This window comes from Nannospalax galili, unplaced genomic scaffold (assembly GCF_000622305.1).
Source record: "Nannospalax galili isolate Female #2095 unplaced genomic scaffold, S.galili_v1.0 scaffold630, whole genome shotgun sequence".
Classification (NCBI taxonomy): domain Eukaryota; kingdom Metazoa; phylum Chordata; class Mammalia; order Rodentia; family Spalacidae; genus Nannospalax; species Nannospalax galili.
The window spans coordinates 144,381-157,967 of record NW_008328084.1 but is presented as its reverse complement, the minus strand read 5'-3'; the positions used below and the strand labels follow the sequence as shown (position 1 = coordinate 157,967).

At 39.2% G+C, this 13,587-nt stretch overlaps 1 protein-coding gene across 1 annotated transcript in view; it reads right to left on the bottom strand.

Moving 5' to 3' along the window:
- LOC103743854 (zinc finger protein 248-like) overlaps positions 1-13,587 on the bottom strand; it is an 18,934-nt gene that overhangs the window by 1,992 nt on the left and 3,355 nt on the right. The window contains 2 exon segments of the mRNA XM_017801022.1: positions 3,508-3,625; positions 3,859-4,019. Coding sequence (XP_017656511.1) covers positions 3,508-3,625; positions 3,859-4,019 — 279 coding nt within the window.

Below are 13,587 nucleotides of genomic sequence, written 5' to 3'. Positions count from 1 at the left end.
TGCAAGAGCAGTCAGTGCTCTTAACCACTGAGCCATCTCTCCAGCCTCCAAAACTTTGGACATATATTTCAAAATGAGACATAAAAGGTTAAATAAAATTCACAATGTAGTGCACAAGAGTGGCTGATTCAGATACCAGAATGTTCAAGACAAGGAGGTGAGCCCAACAGAACAATGAACACATTCAAAGTGCCACGAGGATCAGAGGTAGGTGGATTTCAGGGGGTGAGCTGCATTGGGTGGGAAGAGAAAAGATGAGCCCTGAAGTCTCACACAGGGATCACTGGGAAGGTTCCCACCTGAGTCCATGCTTTTCTACAGACTGCAGCAACCCCAGATTGAAATTCTGCAAACACCAACTTCTTCAAGTTCAAAAGAAAAGCCTGAAAGCCTAGGATAAACTTTTTCTTTACTTTTTTTGGGGTCTTTTTGAGATAGTCTCCCCATCTGATGGTAGCCCCAGTTGTTCTGGAACTCACTATGTAGACCAGGCTGGCCATGAACTCACAGAGATCCCCCCTGCCTCTGCCTCCCAATTGCTGGGATTAAAAGTGTGTGCCACCATGCCCGGCAGTTAAGTTTTTCTTTACTTTTGTTGACAGGAATAATTTTCTCAAATGATGTGGAAAAATATGCTATAAAAGGTGAAAAAGGCTCAAAACAGGGTGAATACCAGATAGAGATCAAGGAACGGGAAATTCACAAGAGTAGAGTTTGGGCAGTTTTTGAACATGTACAGTGTCTGAGAAATATAGAAGTATTAGGCTTGGCAGAGGCACAGCATGGCTTCTACCCTCATCTGCTCGTGTCCTGGTTCCTTGAAACCCTCAGAGCATGTATTTTCTTACACTAGGTTTGAGTCTGCCTTTATTTCTAAGTTTTTTGTTTACACATAGACTTTATGCTTTAACATTTTACATCATCTGGGTCTTTTATTTACTTATGGAGCCTGTAAGAACCATATTTATGTATCTGGTACTGAGATTTTTCAGTTTACCATAAAAATCTTGACTACACTCTGGGCAGCCAATGCAACAATATTAATCATATGCTTAATTTTTCTTAATCTCTGGCCCTTGAGTCTACTGCTCCAAAGACTTAACATCTCTCAATGAAATGCTACTTTAAAATTATGAATAATAATAAAAGAGAATGAACGTTAAAAATCCATGCCAACCTGAGTCCACTCTATCACTGTATTTTGAAATGAGTCCTTTGCTCAATGTCCCACCTCTTGCTGGAACCAGAGTCTGGCTCTTGGCAGTTATTACTAGTCTTCTTTCCTCTGTATCATTTGAGGAAACAGTAACATTTCCCAAAAGCAATATGTACTTGCAATATTTTCAACTTTTCCCTGATGAGTTGGATACACAGAAGAGACTATGGGAATGTGCATTTAGGAAACATACTACAGTTCTGAATGTATCAATGGATGACTGCTCTGAAACCTGGCTCCATAGGTAGCCAACAGTACCTGGGGATCAGGAAAGGAAAGCTAAGGGGCCCTTCTTTTTGGAAGAATAAAATCTCAGCAGGGAAAGAAGCTCTAAGCAACAACCACATGTTCAGGACTGAGTTCTGGGCCTTTAGTCACTGGTGGGTCACAGATATAAAATATGTGCTAGAAATAACAAAAATTTGCTTTAACTTTAAATAAATGAAATAATAAATATTCAGTGTCTGAAACCTTTATATATGAAGTATGAATTATTTGAAAAAAGATAAAAATGAAAATTTTAAACAAGTGAGAGAATAAGAACATATTTAAAGTATAAGAAATTATGAGGTATAGTATTTGTTCTGGAAAGCAAAAAGAAATAAATGTGAACTAGAATCATGTAATTGTCAGTGGCAGAAATCTTTCATTTCATCTCTTTTTATAGGTTACTGAAAGAAAAACTGGATGCTTCATATAAAAAAACAGAACAGTTAGGAATTACACCATGTCAAGAATAAAGAAAATGCAGACACGGCCTGATTTGAATATGATAAGTGAAAAGTAACCACATGGACAGATATAGGTGGTTTATACAAGGGTATGAGGAGACCAGTACGAGCCAGCAGATTTAGTGGAGGGAACCTGTAGTTGCCACTCAGAGTGGTAGGATGGGAAAATGGAACTACAATCAGTTCCTGGGGAATAGGCTCTGGGTTGTGTAGCTCATGTTGCTCCTTCTGTATCTACTAATGGATGGAATTAATGCCTCTGTGAAACGGTATCATCCGGTAACAACTCTAGCCTACATAAAACTATGTCCTAGAAAAGAGGCTGGTGAACTACCACCAGAAGGCAATATCCCTGCAGATGAAGTGTCTTTTATGTTTTCCAAGGCAAGTGGTAGAAGAGGCCACAGGGAGGGGAGGGGGAAGTCAACAAAGAGGAGGCGCAAATAAAAAGAGGCAGAAGAACAGTGGTGGTGGCAGCCAGGACTCCAGGCAGCCACTTCACATGAAACACCCACTACCTGGTCTTTTACAAAGAAATCAACAACTCCGCTCTAGATTTCATCTGCCCTCACACACAATATAAAGCTAATGTCTTTCCAACACATACACCTAGCTCCAGCTTCAACTAGGCATTCCATTTGTAGGTAACTCCAACCTTGCAGTCAATTCACAGGCTGAATCTGAATAGCTACCCCCAATTTTTCCTCCCCCAAATTAAATCTGTATTAACTCCTTTCCTCATTGTTTTTTTCTGTCTCAGTAAATGGCTTCCTAATGTCACTAGCTGCTTGAGCTTATGGTCGCATCTGACTCCCCTTTCTCTAGAACTCTTTATGCAGCAACAAATCCTTGTGGCTCTATCTTCGAGATGTTTGCAGGAACAGCACTCCCCAGCACCTCTGGAATGGCCTTCACCACAACCCTTCCTTCTGAGGTAGACAGTAGTCTCCTAACCTCCTAACAGTGCCTCTTCCTTGCTCATACCCACCCACAGGCCACAGAAATTACTGCACAAGCCACAGAGAGCCTTCTAAGCTGCAAACAAGATCTGATGATTCAGTCCAACCTACATTTATTCAAAAAGAGGCCTGGCACCTCATGTTCTCTCTGCCTAGAATATATTCAGTCTACACAGCTCATTCTTACTCTATTAAAGTCTCATATATAACACGACTTCATCTCAAAGTTTTTTCTGATGTCATTGCCAAATAGCAGATGTCAGCATGCTCTAGCCTCCCTTCCCGTCTGAGCTCTCTTCATCACACCAGTACCCAATCTAGTGTGTATGTGTGAATACAAGAATATGTGCACACTCAGTATATATGGAAATATGTATCTCCAAGATTCTGCTGTTCACTTAGCATTCCATGCTATCTGGCACAACATAAGCACAAGTGTTTATGACTGACAGACATTAAAGAAACAAGATGTGGAAAGTTGGTTTTGGTCATTTTCAAGGGTCTGGGAATAAACATAAATTTCTGAAAAAAATATTGCAAAAGTGACCTACCCTAAACCAAGGAAACAAGATCTCACCAGCCTGTAAACACACTAATGTACCTGAGCGACATCTGTTTGGGAATCCCTTTTCTACAATCCAGGGCTCTTCTCCTTGCTCTATCTTGAAGATCACATCAGGTTTAGCAACACAATACCCCATTAAGACAAAATAACACGGCTTTGTGAGCTGAAAAGATGACAGGAAAGAAAGGAACAGCTTGTTACTGCTCTACAAAGTGCAAGAACACAGAGGTAAGAACACATGACCATCACAGCCAAAGGGGCCAGTCATCTCAGTCTTGAATCTAAAGCCACAAATTAGAAATGATAAAGCATCCCTTCTGAAAAACCAAGAAATGTGTGTGGCTGACAGCCACACTGGAAAAAACAAATGAAACAATCCTTACCTACTGAGACAAATTTTCTATAATTTTCCAGGATGACATCTCTATATAGGATCTTTTGAGCAGGGTCCAGCAAACACCATTCCCCCTTGGTGAAATCCACACAGACATCTGTGAATGACAGTGGTTCCTGCAACAAAATGTTCTTTCTTTTGTATGAAGTTAGAACTGGCCAACACAGAAAAGGTTTAGCAGAACTAGTTTTCTGAGAGTTTACTGAAAAATAATGAGCGGGATACCTGCCCCCCCCCTTTTGAGCTACACTATGTAGAATAAATAAACTGATATAAATTGAGATTCAACTGAAGGTCTGGAAGTGTCTTAGTTGCTATGAATACTACCAAGACAAACAAAGAACACACTTCCTGTTCTCAAAGTACTTATGACCTGGTAAGGACACACATATAAGCATTTATTAAATGAACACTGCAAGACCAGGCAGTATACTTAACTCTTATCAGAAGTAAGACTTGAAATAGTTCTATAAACAATGGCATTGGTATGAACAAGGGACAGGCTTCTTCCAGGAAGCCCAACACTGACTAAAGTGGCTGCCTGACCTAACTACCCACCAGAGAACAGGACAATCCTTCTCTGCTTGAGGAGATTGTCTTCTGGAGGTACATGGATTTTTTTCTTAAGCACAGTATTTTTCTTTCTTTTTATGTGTATGAGTGTTATGTCTGCATATATGTAAGTACATCCATGTTGTGCAATGCCCACAGAGGACTATAGAGCGCATTGGATCCCCTGGAACTGGAGTTACAGACAGTTGTTAGCTGCCATGTGGGTGCTGGGATTCAAACCCATTTCTTCTGCAATTGCAGCCAGTGCTCTTAACCTCTGAGCCATCTCTCCAGTCCAAGCACAGTATTTTTCTTAAACGTAGTAAATAGTTTCACAGTATGTGAGCCAATAGTGAACAAGATAGAAAAATGGGCGATATAAACAGACCATTGGGTGACTCATATAGTGAAATGAATCAGAACTTCAAAATGAATTATGGCTAATATGTTCAATACAATGGAGGAAAGTTAACAAGCAATGCAATAATGGGGGGAATTTCAACAGACAGCACGCATTCATGTGAGTGATGCACAGAGAAAGGGCTAAGAGCATGGCAAAGCAGCTGTCCTTTGAAAGGTCTTCCCCAGGGTTCTCTCTGCTGGTAGCTGAGAATCTGGATTTCAGGCTGGCCCTGGCCTTATCATTCCCCATCAACAATGGTTCACTGAACCTGAACTGTTTGTGTAAACAACATGGCTTACACTGACCATGAGTATTCCTTCCAGGACTGAAGACTCTTCAGAATCTAAAATGAGCTATGTGATCTAATAACAACTCTGGGCACCAAATGTCTAATGAGATCCCAGGTACACATTTCACACACCACAGGTAATTGCTGGTGGAATTAAGTGTGGTTTGTGAGACACCACTAGGAGAAAATTTAAACTTTGCCTGATTTCGATGTGGATTCTTTCACTGTAATGAACAGTAGCTGTGCAGGTGCGGTAGCGTACACCTTTAGTCCCAGCACTTGGGAGGCAGAGGCAGGCGGATCTCTGTGAGTTCCAGGCCATCACGGTCTATATAGAGAGTTGTAAGCCAACCATGGGTACAGTGAGACCCTGTCTCAAAAACAAACAAAAATAAATAAATAAATATAGTAGCCTTGAGTGTGGCCATATGCTGAGTCAGCCTGGGATTCACTGAACATGGGCACATAAATTGGCATACTAGAGAAGAAATATGTAATATCTAAAACTAGGAGCTCATTAGATATAGTTTGTTAACATCATATTAGAGAAAGAAGACATGATCTGAAATAGTATCTAATCAAAGACTGTCCGATCATATAAAGCAAAAGTGATAGAACTGCAGGAAGAAATTGCCAACAACTTACATCATACTTGAAGACTTTAACACCCCTCTGTCAGTACTGATAGATGAAGGAGGCAGAAAAGTCAGGAACTATATAGATAACCTGAACAGAATGTCTATCTACTTGAGCTGCTACCTTCAGAATAAATCCATTCAAAACAATAAAACACACTCTGTCATCTATTCATTATATGGAACACTCACAGAACATTGTCTGAGTCATAAAACATGTACCAACAAACTTATAACAATATCCATCATTGAGGCTGGAGAGACGACTCAGCGGTTAAGAGCACTGACTGCTCTTGCAGAGGACCTGGGTTCGACTCCCAGAATCCACATGGTGGCTACTAACCATCCATAACTTCCAGGGGACTCTGACACCCTCTTCAGATAGACCTCCACAGTATTGCACGACATGGGTGCACTTGTACACACAAAATAAAAATAATAAATTAATTTTTTTAAAAAGGTGTATGCCACCATACCTGGAAGCATAATAAACTTTTTGTAAAAAATCATATAAAATATGTTCTCAGACCACATGAACTTAGATAAAAATCACTAAGAAGAGCTGGAGAGATTGCTCAGTGGTTAAGAGCACTGATTGCTCTTGCAGAGGACCCAGTTCAATTCCCAGCACCCACATGACAGCTATGAACTATCCTTAACTCAAGTTTCAGAGGAATCCGAAGCCCTCTTCTAACCTCTGTGGCACTGCACGACACAGGTGCACTCACATACATGCAGGCAATACACTCAACTTACTTATAAATAACCTCTAGGTCAATGAAAAGGCCTCAAAAGATTTTTTAAGTAAAAGACCTCAAAAGATTTTTTAAAGTATTTTAAATGAAACAAAAATGAAAACTAACACTTGTCAAAATTTGTGAATTACAGAGAAAATAATTTGCTCTGCAAAAGACTCATATAAAAATGAAAAGACAAACCAAAGATGGAGAAAGTGTTTACAGAGCATATGTCTCATAAAGGAGTTTGAACCAACACACAGTGATTTAGTTTCTTTGTTGCTGCATTAAAATACTTGGACAAGAGCAGCTTAAGGGAGAAAGGGTTTGTTTATCTCACAGTTCGAGGTGTTGTCACAGTGGAGAAATCAAAGCAGCGGGAGCTTGAAGCATGGGCCACACTGCATCCACAGCCAACAAGCAGAGCAGTGGTGCATCCTCAGCTCACTTTCTCTATTTATGCATCAAGGATCCCATGCCCAGGGAATGGCACCATTCACAGTCCCATCTCAGTGAACACAGTCAAGCTCATCCCCCAGAGGCCCAAATCTCAGGTGATTCGGAATTCTGTCAAGTTGACAATTAACACTAAATATCCCACATACCTACAAGGTAGTAAAACTCAACCACAAGAAAGCGAACAACATACTTGAAAATTGGGCAAAAGATTTTTGAACAGACATGTCACCAAAAATATACAGACAGAAATAAAGAGATGAACAATTATTCAATATCATTTGCCATTAGAGATACAAAAATAAGATGTCATGACACACTTATTGGAATGGTTAAATCCAAAACAGTAACAATATTAACTTCTGGGTTTTATGTGCGCCAACATGGATTCTGATTCACAACCGGCAAGAATGCAAAATGATACAGCACCCTGGAAAACATTTCAGCAGTTTCTTAAAGGCTAAACCATCTTAAACTACAGTCCACCAAGTTTAAACTCTAGAAATTTATCTGACTCATTTGAAAACATGTCTGTGCAAAAACCTGTGCAAGAATATCTAGAAACTTAATTTAGGAACTGGGGATGTAGCCTGGCAGGGGACTTGCCTAACATCCACAAGGCTCTGCATCCAGTCCCCTACACTGCACTTATATTTGCCAGAAATACAGAACTAAATGGAAGGCGGATAGTGGTAACCAGATCTGTCACTGTAGGAGTGGGGGGCTGCAGAGAAGCAAAGCAAGGCTAGAGTGCCCCAAGGCAAAGGATTAGAGCAGAGGACACCCATGTGAGAGAATACCCAGCTAGGGAAACAAACTACTCGTGATACCCAGTAGTTTTCCTATTCTACATGATCAACCTAAATATGTCAACTATCCTCGAACAGAGTTTGCAACAAAAATTATGCAAGAGAGAGAAGAATCCTTAACAGTTGCTATTAGTGCAGAGTGAGTGTAACTGCACAGGGCTGGAGTCTCAGCTAAGAAAGAGGGCCAGAAAAGTTGCACTGTACTTTGAGACAGATAAGGAATGGTGAGAAGGAGAGAAAGGAGTGAGGGAGGGACAAAGATAGGGACAAAAGCCACTGTAGACACCAGCTGTGCCAGCAGAAGGAAGTCAGAAACTAAGGGGTGGGGAGGATTGGAGACCTAAACTCTATGGCCCCTGGACACAATGCCGAGCAGACCTGCAGTCCAACTGGACAGGAGTCTTGGGGTTCCTATACCACAGAGGTGCCAGGAAAACACTCTGTTCTTTGCACTCAACTAGAGCAGTGACAAGAAATCATTTTAAAAAGATGGCTGCCTGGTCTACATAGTGAGTTCCAGGACAGCTGGGGCTACAGGGAGACCCTGTCTCAAAACGACCAAAAAAAAAAAAAAAAAAAAAAAAAAAAAAAAGATGCCCGCCATGTAAGTGGCTAAGTAGGTCTGAGGTAAAGGTCCATCCATGTACAGCTCACTCTAGGAACTTAGGGCAAGTGTACTCTGAGACCTGACCTTCAGAATATCTCCAGTATAAGGGGAAAACTTTGAGCAGAATCATGCACCTGTGGCAATATGAGGAAAATCAACCTCTGATGGACTGCCTTGTCTGAGCCATTAGGGACACTTGATAAATATCAATGAATGGAGGACAATAGAATGACATTACTAAGGGAACTGAGCATGAGAGAGGTGATATTTAACACCTAGTTTACTGGATCAGATGGGACTGTGTTCACTGGAGAGTTAAAAGTTGATTTAGCAGGGACCTAGGGATTGGTATAGGGTTTTAGTGACTTTGCTAATAATGGGACATGATATTTATGAGTAGGAGAAGCTCTGGAAAATCTGAATGACAGACGAAGAGTAAATTGAGTTCATAAAGTAATAAATCGAGAGAAAGGCAAATAAGACAAAAGGGTCTGTGTGGGACACTCAAAGGCAAATGTGGCAAGATCTGTGTCAAGCCAAGTTCTTAGGGAGAAAATTAACAGACAGCCAAATGCTGTGCTGAGTTTCTGGAAGACTTTAATGCCTGAGCAGCAGTTTACAGAAGATACAATGGTCAAAAAATGCCAGTGAAAACGTTAACCTTGACCAAGGCATAGGTAGTTATGGCCCAGGGTACATGGGATAGTAGAGTGGGAAGGCGGGGTTCAGTCTGTGCAAGACCCCTTCAACAGTCAGGTATGACTAAAAGAAAGGTAAGGGCCACAGTGCTGGCCTGACACCTGTCAAGAACTCAATTCCCTGCTTCAGGGGCAGGTACAACATGCAAAACCACATCACATGGTAAAGGGTGGGGACTGGAATGAAAGGGAGTCAGCAGGGTGCCCCAAACTTCAAAAGGTAAAGCACAGACAGACTCAAGAAGGGTCAATCTACAAGGCAGCACAGAATTGTAGAACTCAGTTCTTCACCCCCCAAGCCTGCCAGTTTTCTTCTTCACATGAGCAAGCCAATGCAAGGAAAACTCCAGGCCTCGGGAAACTGATGGGATCTAAATGAGAGAAAATTTTGACAAATATTTTCTAACTCAGGTTACAGCACTTGTATCTATATATGTGGAGAGAGTGGGTATAGTTGTACACTTGTCTGTTTTTTTATACAATGATTACATGGCTTTCTTTTTTAAATTTCTTTAGATTCAGAGTTTTGTGACTGTCCATTTTATTCAACATTTTTCAATTTTTGAACATTTATTATCATTACTATGTGTGTGGATGAAGTTGAACGATTATTTCCACTTCATCCATTTACCTTGAATTTCGTTCTTTACAGTTGAAAAATATCCATTGTGTGTATGAACTGGTTTCATTATTCATTCATCCATTGATGGACATATAGGCTGTTTCCATTTTCTGGCTATTGTGAATAGAGCAGCAATGAAGTTTGATGCGCATCTCTGTAGCAGAATAGAGAGTTTTGGAAACATGCCCAGGAGCAGTAGAGCTGGATCATGTGGTAGATTTATTTTTAGGTTTTAAGGAGCCTCCACACTGATTTCCGTAGTGGCTGCACCAGTTGCACCAGTTTGCAATCCCACCAGCAATGAATCAGTGTTCGTCTTTCCCCACATCCAAGCCAGGATTTTTTTTTTTTTTTTTTTTTTTTGGATCTTAGGCACTCTGACTACAATAAAACGAAATCTCAAAGTAGCTTTAAATTGTATTTCCCTTTCTCAATCATTTGTGTTTCTTCTTTTGAGGACTTGGTTTAGTTCTATGCCCCAGTTTTTAACTGAGTTATCTTCTTGGTGCTTAATTTTTTTCAGTTCTTCGTATATTCTAGGTATTAACCCTCTGTCAGACGTACAGCTGGTAAAGACGTTTTCCCATTCTGTAGGCTGCCTCTTTCCTTGAATGATGGTGTCCTTTGCTGCACAGAAGCTTTCAGTTTCTTTAGTCCCATTTGTCCCTTGTTGGTCTTAATGCTTGCACTACTGAGGTCCTGTCTGAAAGTCCTTTCCTATGCCCATCAGTTGAAGTATATTCCTTACTTTCTCTTCTATCAGACTCAGGGTATCAGGTCTTAGGTTGAAGCCTTTGATCCATTTGGAGCTGAAATTGTGTAGGGATAAAGGATCTAAGTTTCATTCTTCTACATGCAGCTATTCGGTGGTGAGGAGGCTGTTTTTCTCTATTTTTGGCCTTCTTGTCAAAAATCAGGTGGCCATAAGTGTGTAGAATTAGATATGGGCCCTCAATTCTATTGCACTGATCAATGTGTCTGTTTTCATTCCAGAGTCATGCTAGTTTTTATTACTATAGCTTTAAAATATAACTTAAAATCAAGGATAGTGATATATTCAGTAGTTCTTTTACTGTTCAGGATTGGTTTGGCTCCCCTGAGTTTTCTGTGTTTCCATATGAAATTTTAAATGATTATTTTCAATTTCTGTAAAGAATTGCATTAGCATTTTGGTGGGGACTGCATCAAATCTGTAGATTGCTTTCTTAAGATGGCCATTTTTGCAGTGCTTTCACAGGATTAACACTCCTGATCCTGGCAGCTTTGATTTATTTCTTCAGCATCTTAAGATTTCACTGTACAAATCTTTTATTGCCTTGGTTAGAGTTATTCCAAGAACTTTTTAAGCCTACTGTGAATGGAATTGTTTATCTTATTTTTTTTCAGTATATTTATCATTGGTATATAGGAAGGCTACTGATTACATTAGTTTTGTATCCTGCTACTTTGCTGACTGTGATTACAGCTGTAGGAGATTTCTGGTGGTATCTTTAGGGTCATTTATGTATAGAATCATATCATCTGCAAATAAGTATACTTGACTTCTTCCTTTCCCATTTATATCCTCTTTATCTTCCTCACTTGTCTGACTGCTCTAGGTAAGGCTTTAAGCACTATGTTGAACAGGAATGGGGAGTGTGGACATCCTTATCTTGTTCCTGACTTTAGTGGGATTGCTTCAAGTTTTTCTCCATTGAGCATGATGTTGGCTGTGAACTTGCATACTGCCTTTACTATGTATCCCTAGTTTTTCCAGGACTTTTATCATGAAGGGATGTTGGATTTTGTCAAAGGCTATTTCAATAGCTAATGAGATGATCATGTGGTTTCTGTCATTGTTTCTATTTATGTGGTGGATTATATTTATTGATTCATGTATGTTGAACCATCTTTGGGTTGAAACTGTCTTGATCATGGTGGGTGATTTTTTTGATGTGTTCTTGAATTCCGTTTGAAAGTAATTTATTAAGAATTTTTGCATCTCTGTTCATCAGGAAAGTTGACCTATAACTCTCTTTCTTTGGGAACGTTTTTGTCTGGTTTTGTTATCAGAATAATACTGATCTCAAAAAAATAATTTGGATACATTCCTTCCTTTTCTGTTTACAGAATAATTTGAAGAACGTTGGTGTTAGTTCTTCTTTAAAGGCATGGGAAAATTCTGTGCTGAATCCACCTGCCCTGGACTTTTTTTACTTAGGAAAATGGTAGTTACTGCTTCTGTCTCACTGGCCATTGTGGGTCTGTTTATACTATTTATTTCATCTTGACTTACTGTTGGTAGGGTCTATGAATTTAACAATTTCTTTTAGATCTTCCAGTTTAGTGGAATATAAAATTTTAAAGTATGTCCCTATAATTCTCTGAATTTCTTCAGTATCTGTTGTAATGGATACCTTTTCATCTCTAATTTTACTAACTTGGGTCCTCTTTCTCTCTTTTTTGTCAATTAGGCTAAAGGTTTGTCAATCCTGTTAATCTTTCAAAGAACTAAGTTTTCATTTCACTAACTGTATTTTTTTTTCCTTTCTGTTTCATTTATTTCAGCCCTGATTTTGATTATCTGTTCCCATCTACTATTTCTGGTTGTTTGGCTGTTGCTTGTTCTCCTTTTCCAGGGTCTTCAGGTACATCATTAACTTATTGAGAGCTCTCAAGTTTGTTTCTTTGTTTGGGATGTAAGCACTTAGCTCTATAAACTTTCTTCTTAGCACTGTCTTCATTGCATCACACGGATTTTTGTATGTTGTATTTCAACTTTCAATTCTAGGAATTAGAAAAAAAATCTTTCATGATTTCTTCCTTTCCCCAATCTTTCTTGATTTCTTTCTTTCCCGAATTATCATTCAGTAGCATATTGTTTGGTATCCATGAGTTTGTGTGCTTTCTGTAACATCTATTGTTGGTATCTAGCTTTATTCCATTGTGATTAGATGTAACACAGGGGGTAACTTCAATTTTCCTACATCTGTTGAGACTTGCTTTGTGTCTTAGTATGTGACTGATTTTGGACAAAGTTCCATGGGCTACTGAGAAGAATGTGTATTCTTTAGTGTTTGGGTGGAACATTCTGTAGATGTTTGTTAGGTTGACTCACAATGTCATTTGATTTATGATGTCATTTAACTCTTAATGTTTCTGTTTAGTTTTTGTCTGGATGACCTGTCTATTGGCGAGAGGGTCCTGAAGTCATCTACTCTCACTATTTTGGGGTTAATCTGTGGTTTTAGATCTAATGGTATTTCTTTTATGAAATTGGGTATCCTGTGTTTGGTGTGTAAATGTTTAGAATTGTGATATCTTCTTGATGGATTGTTCCTTTGATAAACATTAAGTGATTCTCTTTATATGACATCATAAATCTACTAGTTTTGGTTTGAAGTCTATTTTGTCAGATACTTGGTTCCATTTGCTTGGAATACTTTTTTCTACCCTTTTACCCTAAGGTATGTCTATTGTTGATGGTAAGGTGTGTTTCTTGGAGGCAGCAAATATATGGATCCTGTTTTCCAATCTCTGTCTGTTAGAAAATTTAGACCATTAAGAGTTGTTATTGAATTATGTGTATTAATTCCTATTATATTTGTGGTGTGTTCTTAGATCTCTTTTGATTAACTATTCTGGAATTATTTACTCCCTGTGACTTCTTGTGTATGTTTATCCTTATTTTCAGACAAAAGTGTTCTTTCCAGTATCTTTTATAGAGCTGGCTTAATGGTCACATATTCCTTTAAAAACATCTGTTTTTAATCACAGAATATTGTCATTTCCCCTTCATTTTTACCAGAGAGTTCTGATGAGTATAATACTATGTATTGACAATTGTGGTCTTTCAGAACTTGGCATACATCTATCAGGACCATTCTTGCGTTAACATTTTCTGTTGAATAATCAGGTGCTATTCTGCCCTGATT